General features: G+C 37.8%; 1 protein-coding gene across 3 annotated transcripts in view; it reads right to left on the reverse strand.

Annotated features, from left to right (window-relative positions):
* The window catches only part of HELZ (helicase with zinc finger), a 179,721-nt gene that overhangs the window by 45,606 nt on the left and 122,892 nt on the right, over window positions 1-11,223 (reverse strand). For all 3 annotated transcript variants that reach the window (XM_025362530.1, XM_025362532.1, XM_025362531.1), the window contains exons 25-27: window positions 7,082-7,133; window positions 6,073-6,263; window positions 3,555-3,762 (exon numbers count right to left, since the gene is read on the reverse strand). In XM_025362530.1, coding sequence (XP_025218315.1) covers window positions 3,555-3,762; window positions 6,073-6,263; window positions 7,082-7,133 — 451 coding nt within the window. The remainder of the gene's footprint in view (window positions 1-3,554; window positions 3,763-6,072; window positions 6,264-7,081; window positions 7,134-11,223) is intronic.

Consider the following 11,223-nt stretch of genomic DNA (forward strand, 5'->3'; position numbering starts at 1 on the left):
AACTTGACCTGATTAACATTTTTTTTTCTTTTTTCAAACAGAGTTTCGCTCTTGTTGCCCAGGCTGGAGGCAATGGCACGATCTCGGCTCACTGAAATCTCCACCTCCTGGGTTCAAGCAATTCTTCTGCCTCAGCCTCCCGAGTAGCTGGGATTACAGACGTGCGCACCACATCCGGCTAATATTGTATTTTTAGTAGAGATGGGTTTCACCATGTTAGCCAGGCTGGTCTCAAATTCCTGACCTCAGGTGATCCACCCACCTCAGCCTCCCAAAGGGCTGGGATTACAGGCATGAGTCACCATGCCCAGCCCCCGATTAACATTTACAGAGCAATCTATTCTTTTCAAGTACACACTGAACATTTACCAAAATAAACCATATTCTGGGCTGTGAAACAAATCTCCTTCAAAAGCATTCAAGTCATACAAAATATGTTCTCTTAACACAATGGAATTAAAGTACAAATCAGTAACAGAAAAATTTCTAGAAAATCACCAATAATCAGCAACTAAAACACCTTTCTAAATAATCCATGGGTAGGATTTCAAGAAAAATTAGGAAATATACTGAACTAAATGAAAATAAAAATACAACATACTGGTATTTGTGGAACATATTACTGAAGAAGAAAATTATAAATCAAATACTTATATTCATTTAAGCTTTCACTTTAACAAAATATGTGCAAAGACTGTATATACTGAAACTCTTTTTTTTTTTTTTTTTTTTTGAGACGGAGTCTTGCTCTGTCACCCAGGCTGGAGTGCAGTGGCGCGATCTTGGCTCACTGCAACCTCTGCCTCCCAGGTTCAAGCGATTCTCCTGCCTCAGCCTCTGAAGTACCTGGGATTACAGGCGTGCACCACCATGCCCGGATCATTTTTATATTTTTAGTACAGACAGGGTTTCTCCGTGTTGGCCACGCCTGGTCTCTAACTCCTGATTTCAGGTAATCCGCCCACCTTTGCCTCCCAAATGCTGGAATTACAGGCATGAGCCACTGTGCTCAGCCTGAAAACGTTTTTTAATACTGAAAAAAAAATAAAGACCTAACAGAAAAAAATGGAGACATATACTCTGTTCAAAGATCAGAAGAATCAGTATGTTAAGATGTTAATTCTCCCCAAAATGACCTAAAGATTAAACACAATGCCAATCCAAATCCCAGAAGGCTAAGTAGGAATTGACAAGATGATTCTAAAATATATAGAAATGCAAAAGACCTGGAATAGACAATTTTGAAAAAGAACAACGTTGGAGGACTTACACCTGATTTAAAGACTTTTACAAAGCTGTAATAATCAAGACAGCATATTTGGTGTAAACATAAACATATGCATTAATAAAAAGGATCCACACATAGGATCAACTGATTTTCAACAAAGGTTCCAAGGCAGTTCAGTGAAGGAAGGACAGAGTTTTCAACAAATAGTGCTGGAATCACTGAACATACACATGCAAAACCAAAACAAAATAACAACAACAAAATCTCAGTCCTTACCCTTACACTATATATACAATTTAACTCAAAATGGACCTAATTAATGTAAGAGCTAAAAACTATAAAACTTCTAGAAGAAAACATAAAAGAAGATCTTGGGTTAGATATATTTAAGACACAACACCCAAAACATGATCCACAGAAGAAAAAATGGATACAATGGACTTCAACAAAAATAAAAGCTGCTGCTCTTTGAAAGATACTGTTAAGAAAATGAAAGCTAGACACAGTGGCATGTGCCTGTAGTCCCAGATACTCAGGAGGCTGAGGTGAGAGAATCTCTTGAGCCCGGGAGTTCAAGGTCTGACTGGGCAACATAGCAAGACTCTGTCTTTAAAAGGCAAAAAAAAAAAAAAAAAAAAAGCGCAAGCCATATCCTGGGAGAAAATATTTTCTAAATATATATCTCATTAAAGATTAGTAAACAGAATGTATAAAGAACTCTTAAAACTGGAGACAATCGACCCAATAAAAAAGTGGGCAATAGATATAAATAGAGGTTTCATCAAACAAGATACACACATGGCAAATAAGCACAATAAAAAGATACTCAACATCACCCATTATTAGGGATATGCAAACATGTAAATTAATACCACAATGAGATATGATTAGATATCCACTAACAAGAGTACAATTTAAAAAAAAAAGACTGACCATACATAGCACATGCAAATGAGAACATGGGACAACTGGAAATCTCATACATTACTAGTAAAAATGAAAAATGGTTCAGCTACTTTTGAAAAATAATATGGCAGTTTCTTATAAAGTTAAATATATATTTATAATATGCCCAGCAATCTCACTCCTAGGTATTTACCCAACGGAAATAAAAACACATGTTCACACATATGTTCACAGCAGCTCTATTCATAAGGGCCAAAAATTAGACGCAACTAATATGTATATCAACTGAGGGATGAATAAACATATTGCAGTACATCCATACAACTGAATACTAACAGTAAAAAGGAACAAACAACTGAAACATATAATCTGGGGGAACAGCAAAAGCATTAAGCTAAGTGAACAATGCTGCACACAAAAAATTATACATTATAGAATTCCATTTTTATGACATACTAGAGAGTATGGGACAAAAGTCAGATCAGCGGTTGCTCAGGGTTGGGGGTTGGAGGATGGGACTGCAAAGGGTGGGAAGAAACTTTTTGTAAATATGTAAATATCCTGTATCCTGATTTTGGTGGAAGTTAACAACTCTGGATATTTGTTAAAATTCATCAATGTACGTTTTAACAGGATGAATTTTACTATATTTAACTCATACCTCAATAAACTTGAATAAAAAATATGGTAAGTTTTCCTTGAAATTCTAGCAGATTTGTAGTAAAAATAACCTTTTATCAACAATCCCACAACATTAATGCGTAGTATACCACAAAAATATTTCGAGCTAACAAAAATGTTTAACAGGACCTTCCATCTCAATTTTAAATGACTACCACTTTAAAGTACTCTAAATATTCAAATTTAATATTTTTTTCAGAAACTCAGTGACACCAATCGTAAGTGGTAGGATTTAACCTAAAGGACACTCTGAGGTTACATCTCAATTTTCTATCTGTGTACATAATTTGTATCTTCTGGAGAGCGGATCCAAAGTTTATATATTAGATTCTCTCTCTTTTCTTTTTTTTTCCTTTTTTGAGATGGAGTCTTACTCTGTCGCCCAGGCTGGAGGGCAGTGGCGCGATCTCGGCTCACTGCAAGCTCTGCCACCCGGGTTCACGCCATTCTCCTGCCTCAGTCTCCCGAGTAGCTGGGACTAGAGGCGCCCGCCACCATGCCCAGCTAAGTTTTTTGTATTTTTAGTAGAGACAGGGTTTCACCGTGTTAGCCAGGATGGTCTTAGTCTCCTGACCTCGTGATCTGCCCGCCTCAGCCTCCCAAAGTGCTGGTAGATTCTCTCTCAAAGAGTTCTATAATCCATGAGAAAGTTAACAATCATACTGTTAATGGAACTTTCTATGTGGCTAAAACTTTACATGTCATCAGTTTAGGAACAGAACAACAAAGCACAACTTACCATTTCGATTTTGCTCATGTTGATCCTTCTCCTGATGCTGATTTTGTGGCTGGCCTATGCTGACAGGTGGGTGATGTCCAAGGCCATAAGGAATAGGAGATCCTCGTCCATGTGTCTGTAACAGGTTCATGTTATAGGCCATTGCTGCCTGATGTGTAATGATTCGAGGATCAACTGCAAACCTACCCTGGTATCCTGTCCATGGTACCTAGGTTATTAAAAAATAAAATACATGCATTAAGTATATTTTGGAAGACAAACTAATAGAGTGCTACTAATCAGGAAAAAGCAAACATACAAAGACATACATACGTGCACACACACACAGAGATGTTAATTTTTTCAAAATAAATAACTACAAAGTTGATGCTAATAGTAACAACTGTGTCTTAACTGGCTAAAAAACAGCTCCCTGAACCTTTAGTATGTAATGGAAAACAGATCATTTTTCAGATTAGGAAGAAACTGAGGGTTTAAAATTGGTAATTATTCCTTGAGGCATTAAATCATTTTACAGTATTTACTTATTTCCCCTCCATAGGAATGTATACATGTCAGATTACCACAAAAATTATCTTATAAAGTCATAATTGCACAGAAACATAGTTTAATAGACAGGGGAAAAGTTAAGGAAGAACTTAGCCTAAGGAGTCTCAACTCAAAAAATTTGGTATTCCAACTTAAGATGAGTAACCACATCATTTAATGTTCATCTATTATAGGTAAAATTCAAATGGGTCATTACTTTTTAATCTGTGCTTTTAATTCAACTCTATCTTAAAATACAAAAACAGAAAACTTGTTTAAGTGTGTCTAGATATATAATCTCTGCATATTAACATAAAAGGAATAAATACAATGACATCTTAGCTACTGCTCCTATTATTTTATTATAACTGTTTATTTTTTTTTTATTTTTTTTTTATTTTTTTTATTTTATTTATTTTTTTTTTGAGGCGGAGTCTCGCTCTGTCGCCCAGGCTGGAGTGCAGTGGCGCGATCTCGGCTCACTGCAAGCTCCGCCTCCCGGGCTTACGCCATTCTCCTGCCTCAGCCTCCCGAGTAGCTGGGACCACAGGCGCCCGCCACCTCGCCCGGCTAGTTTTTTGTAATTTTTAGTAGAGACGGGGTTTCACCATGTTAGCCAGGATGGTCTCGATCTCCCGACCTCGTGATCCGCCCGTCTCGGCCTCCCAAAGTGCTGGGATTACAGGCTTGAGCCACCGCGCCCGGCCCTATTTTATTATAACTGTTAAAAGTAAACTCTCAGAAATCTTACAAAATAGAAGCCTCTTTAACCTAATAAAGTGAAATATAAATCCTAAGGGACTTACTATTTAAAGCCGATCATGTACAATGTTGCCAGGCTGTCTGGAGAAATAACTCTGCTAAAATCCAAAGTCTGAAGTCTATGGGGAGTGGGCATGAATTACATATTTCTCATTTACAGTCATTCTCCTTGGCTGTCAGATTGTGAACTATCCTGACCAACATGGCTGAGAAATGTTTGCAGCTTAGCATTTTCCCATTCTGGAGTGTTGCCAAAAACCTTTGGCAATGATCATCTCAGCCCGAAATTAGTGCTTGCCTTAAATGAAAGAAATTGTTTCCTAGGCTAAAACTCCTGAATTGAAAATACTCACATCAGCAAATTAACAAAATATTCAAAAATTCTAAAGAAAGTGAAAATGGGTTTATATACAAGACGGAAGGCCTCTAAAAATCTATAGTCTTACAAAGAATAATGTTTTTAAGTAGTAATTAAGATTTCATAAGATGTAGAATTTCTCAAATCAATTTAGATCCAAGTGAACTACACTAATCCAAGCCTCTCTGTGTCCTGTATTTCTTAGGAACAGTTTTTGACTTATACATAAAATGAAAACATCACTTTACAAAATGAGAGCAATTCATTAGCTCCGTTAACTTTTAGCTCAATTTTCTTCAATGAAATATTTTAAAAGATTATAAAGGTGGCCGGGCGCAGTGGCTCATGCCCGTAATCCCAGCACTTTGGGAGGCCAAGGTGGGTGGATCACCTGAGGTCAGGAGTTTGAGACCAGCCTGACCAACATGGTGAAACCCTGTCTGTACCAATACAAAAAATTAGCCAGGCATGATGGTGCATGCCTGTAATCCCAGCTACTTGGGAGGCTGAGGCAGGAGAATCGCTTGAACCCAGGAGGCGAAGGTTGCAGTGAGTCAAGATTGCACCATTGCACTCCAGCCTGGGCAACAAGAACAAAACTCCATCTCAAAAACACAAAACAAAACAAAAAATTACAAGGTTTCTAAGTTGAAATATAATTTCTTCATAGTCACTAGTAACCTAATAATGAATTGTAAGCAACAATTCACAATTTGAAGGTTAGAGGCAACATTTGCTTTAAAAGAAGCTTAGGAGCACTGAAAATTTTTTTTAAAAAAGAAGTTGGTAGAATACTATTTGGGATTAGCATCATTTTAGTGAAACCTATTTTACTTGATTCAATAGAAAGTATTTTGAATGTCCACTTACAGGTAAAGGCACCGACATAACTACATTCCCTCCATAGACAGCAGGTACATAAAGAATACTTGTCCCAGTATGAGGATCTATTCTTTGAACAGGGCTTGGAGATTTTCCCAAATTTGGGTGAGGTCCAAGAGGGGGTGGAGGAGTATATGCTCTAATAGGATTGCCAATGAGTACGGAAGGATTGGGCTGAACTGAAAAATAAACAGAAAAAGGATGCACTCAATAGCTGTACATGGTCATCTAGAAAAAATAATTTAAATCATTCAACAGCGAAATATGTTTCCCAGATTTGCCTAAGATATCTTATCATCAAAGAATTATCAGTGTGGAAAAGTAAAGCATATTACAAAAAAACACAAAGAAACTTTTATAATGCTTCCTAAAATTAACTTGAATTATACAAAGCATTGCTTGTATAAACTAGCATAATTTCAAATATTTTCTGAGGAATTCAGGATGAGTCTTTCAAGAGAGAAAGCTATGCACACATTCCTAGTAAACAGTCTTCTGTCCAAAAAAGTATACAACTCTTCAGAATAAAGTTTTGACTGGCAATTGTAACAGAACCACATACAATATGGAAGTTAAGGAATTGTTATTTTAAAAGCACAACTATGCAATATTTAAAATCATTTAAGTAAATTTTTTACCTTGAAACTTTTATGACCTGACATGTGTAGAATATAATTATTTTCTGAAAACTTATGTTGCATAAAAGGCTTAAATGTTTTTCCTCAAAACCTCTGGATATGTACATGAACACCTACAAAATCACCCCTTTTCAGAAATAACAGATCAATGCACTGATAAAACCCTAAGTGTTGAATAAAAGAATTAAGAGAGGTTCCAAAGTGACTGCGTGTGTGCGTGTGTGTGTGCGTGTCTGCCAGAAAGAGAGAGAGAAAGACAGAGAAACCATCTCCCCATTCTCCTCTTTCTTGTGGTGAAATTTGGGGAAAATCTCTTACATCAGAAAAGCAAGTTTTCGTAAGGTAATTTTTCCACTTACCAATTCCATCATTCTGGAAGTGATCATTCTGGGTATGATGAAGACTTTTCCCCTTTAAAGAAAAACACAAATGTATAATAATTTAAGCACATTTAATATTAGAAAACAATAACGATTTTCCTAATCATAGGTAAATTAACGTATACATCAATAATTAAAATTTTAAAACTGTGAGTCTATAATTAATAACCATTAGACTGCTTTGAGCCAATTTTCTTTTTAAACATTAGGTCACAGCCATCTCAAATAATACGGCTGGGCCTCAAGTTTTCTCAGTTTCAAATTAAAGGTATCTAAAATTCCTTTTTTATGAATATTTTTCATTAAAATGAAATATGCAATCAACATGACTTAAATTCTATTCCTTTGAAGGAACAGAACTGCAGTTTCTCTATACATTTTCTAACAAATCACAAAACGCAGATGTTGTTTTTCAAAGTAAAAATGTGAATCTTCAATTCTTGAGGATGAGAACCTTTAAAACAGTAAAAAGAATGCAAATATGGCTTAGGATTTATGATATTTTGAGTATAATTCATGGTATATTAAAGTATAAAATTTACTTTAACAAAACAAAAACAGGAAAAGGGGAACTGTCATCATTTGCTTGTGAGATAATCTAGCTAATTGCTAGACAGCAATATGGCAATACGTATCAACAGCATCAAAAATGTACATATGTTAACCCAGTAACCGCACTTCCAGAAATTTATCCAAATGAAGTAATCATAAATTTGGGCACAGAGAGCTTGGTTTATGTGCATAATAAATGTTAACAATCTACATGCCCATCAGTGCAGGATTTACTAAATAAGCAATAGCAAATTCACATAACGGTGTATTTAGTCTACCATTAAAAATGATGACAAATGGGCAGAAACAATATTTGAAGAGACAATGGTTCTGAATTTCTGGATTAAAAACAAAATTCTCTCTTCCCATGGGCTAAAAGTAACACATATCAAGCCAACTGAGGAAAAGTAGAACATTATGCAACTTACCTTTAGACACACACAGATTTGTAAATTTGTAAATTATACCTGAAAACTAAAGAGGGGATTATGTCTACAGCAGGAAGAAAAATTCATTCTTGACCAAAGCAAAAACACAAGGATGTTTGATTTACCTACCCATCTAACTGTTGGAAAGAGCAAATACTCAGATCAGCAGTAAACACAGAAGGTTTAAGGTCAATTGGTTATGAGTGAGGAAGGGCAACTGAAGTCACAAAGTCATCAAAAAGCCTCATGAAGTCAGAAAAAGACCCCCCAAAAAATCACAGTTTGTCCATTAACCTCAAGAGAAAGAATGTTCACAGTGACTGGCACCAACTCTCTCTCTATATATAAAAAAACTTCTGAGGAATAGAGAAGTGATAAGAAAAGCATATAGAAAAAAGGAAAAAAAGGCAAAATCAAGATGGCAGAAGTAGAAGATGAGAAGCAGGAGCAATTAGAAGAGACAAGAGCGCCAGTAGCACACACACTGACAGAAGAAAGGAGAGCCAGTGACACAAACAGCAGATAAGACAGTTCCAAAAGGCTGACAAACCATTTAGATTTCTTATCCTCCAGACCTATCACTAATTTGCTAATGACTCAACAACCAGGGACAACTGCATAGCATGTAGAAGAAACACAGCAATTTAATCAGAGTGTGACAGGCAGAATGGCCCCTGTAAAGAGGCCCACATCCTAATCCCTGGATCCTGTGAATACGTTATGTGGCAAAAGGGACTCTGTGAATATTAATTAAAGTTACAGATTTAAAATAGGGAGATTATCCTGGATTATGTGGGTGAGCCCAATCTAATCCCATGAGTCCTAAAAGCAGAGAAATTTCTCTGGCTGGAATAAGGGAGATGCAGTGGAAGAGGAAGTAAGAGAGATTCCCAGGGAAAGGAGGATTCAATGTACCAGTGCTGGCTCTGAGATGTAGGGGACACAGTTGAGAACTGGTAAGAAGCCTCTAGAAGTTAAGAATGATTCCCAGCTGACAGTCACCAAGGAAACAAGAACATCAGTCCTATAACCACAGGGAATTGGATTCTACCAACAACCTGCATGATCTTGGAAGCAGATTCTTTCCAGAGCTTCCAGATAAGGACCCAGAAAGCTAATACCTTGATGCTGGCCCTGAGAAGCCCAGAGCAAAGAAACCAACCAAGCCAGTTCAGACATTGGAGTAATAAAATTGTCAAGTAATCTATTTGTGTTAAGTCACTATGTTTGTGCTTATTCATTACAGTAGCAATAGGAAACTAATAAAAAAATAATAACCATAATCTAGGGTAATCCTATATTGTAAAGCTGGAAGCACACTAGACAATATACATCAGCACGATGGGTGCTGTGTAGCACACTAAATAAAAAAAGCAAATTGGGGCCTATGGAGTAAAAAGATACTGGCATGTCTACAAGTATAACTCAGCATTCTACATGGTTCAATACAGGATACAATCCTCCAGTCACTGTATTTTGTATTTTGACTCAGCAAGAAACCATAGAACAGTAAATTTACTTAGTTTACATAAAATACACAGTATTTGGTAGCTTATTAACAAAATAATAATGTAGCAGGCTAGACACAGTGCTCAAGTCTGTAATCCCAGCACTTTGGCAGGCCAAGGCAGGCGCATCCCTTGAGGTCAGGAGTTTGAGACCAGCCTGGCCAATGTGGCGAAACTCCGTCCTACTAAAACACACACACACACACACACACACACACACACACAATTACCGGGCATGGTGGCGCTTGCCTGTAGTCCCAGCTAGTTGGGAGGCTGAGGCAGGAGAATCGCCTGAACCCGGGAGGCAGAGGCTGCAGTAAGTCAAGATCGCATCGCCCCATTGCACTCCAGCCTGGGCGACAGAGCAAGACTCTGTCTCAAAAAATAATAATAGTAATAATGATGTAGCAGTAAGCTAGAGCTAGCTATGTATGAAAGTCATGTCCCCTGTTCTCTCATACCATGAGTCTTTTGTAAAAGCTCTCTTAAGCTTTACTCATTCATTTAAAAACTACTTCTAAGTACCTATTATGAGTCAGATTTTGCTCTAGGCACAGAGGTGAGAGCAGCAAATAATACAGGCAAAAATCTCTGCCTTAACTGAGCTTATCTCCCAGTTTTTGACATGTTTCCCCAATCTCCCACTACCTCCACCCATCCAATAAACTTCTGAACAAGATCTCCTTGGTAGACATTTGCCTGAATCTATCTACTTCCTCTCACTCCTCCAACATGGCCACAGGAGAACTCAGGGGCTAACTTGCTTATCTGTGCTCCTTTAGCACCTACAATAACATCAGGCACATAGAAGTAACTTAACTGATAAATAAACAGCTAATACATTAATAGTATAAGCTTGAGAAATCTACAAGATTCATTTATGTAGATGTGTGATACCCTAAAAACGCCAAATCACAAGTAGTATTGCACATTAGGTCCATTTTTATTAAACTAAGAATGTACAACAGTATATTAACACAGAGAATAGTTCTCTTCTCAGCGGAGTAACTATTTAGCTAAAAGATTTTCAAAGTATCAAACCATTAATTACTGCTTACACATTAAGATTTACATTTTTTGCCCTGGTGCAGTGGCTCATGCCTTTAATCCCAGCACTTTGGGAGGCCAAGGCATGCAGATCCCCTGAGCCCAGCAGTTTGAGACCAGCCTGGGCAACATGCTAAACCCTGTCTCTACAAAAAATACAAAAGTTAGCCAGGCGTGGTGGTATGCGCCTGTAGTCCCAGCTACTCCAGAGGCTGAGGCAGGAGGACTGCTTGAGCCTAGGAGGTGGAGGCTGCAGTGAGCCCAGATTGTGCCACTGCACTCCAGCCTGGGTGACAGAGACCCTGTCTAAAAAAAAAAAAGATTTACATTTTTTTTTTTTTTTTTTTTTTTTTTGAGACGGAGTCTCGCGCTATGTCACCCAGGCTGGAGTGCAGTGGCGCGATCTCGGCTCACTGCAAGCTCCGCCTCCCAGGTTCACACCATTCTCCTGCCTCAGCCTCCGAGTAGCTGGGACTACAGGCGCCCGCCACCACGCCCGGCTAGTTTTTTGTATTTTTAGTAGAGACGGGGTTTCACCATGTTAGCCAGGATGGTCTCGATCTCCTGACCTCGTGATCCACCCGCC

This window comes from Theropithecus gelada, chromosome 16 (assembly GCF_003255815.1).
Source record: "Theropithecus gelada isolate Dixy chromosome 16, Tgel_1.0, whole genome shotgun sequence".
NCBI lineage: Eukaryota > Metazoa > Chordata > Mammalia > Primates > Cercopithecidae > Theropithecus > Theropithecus gelada.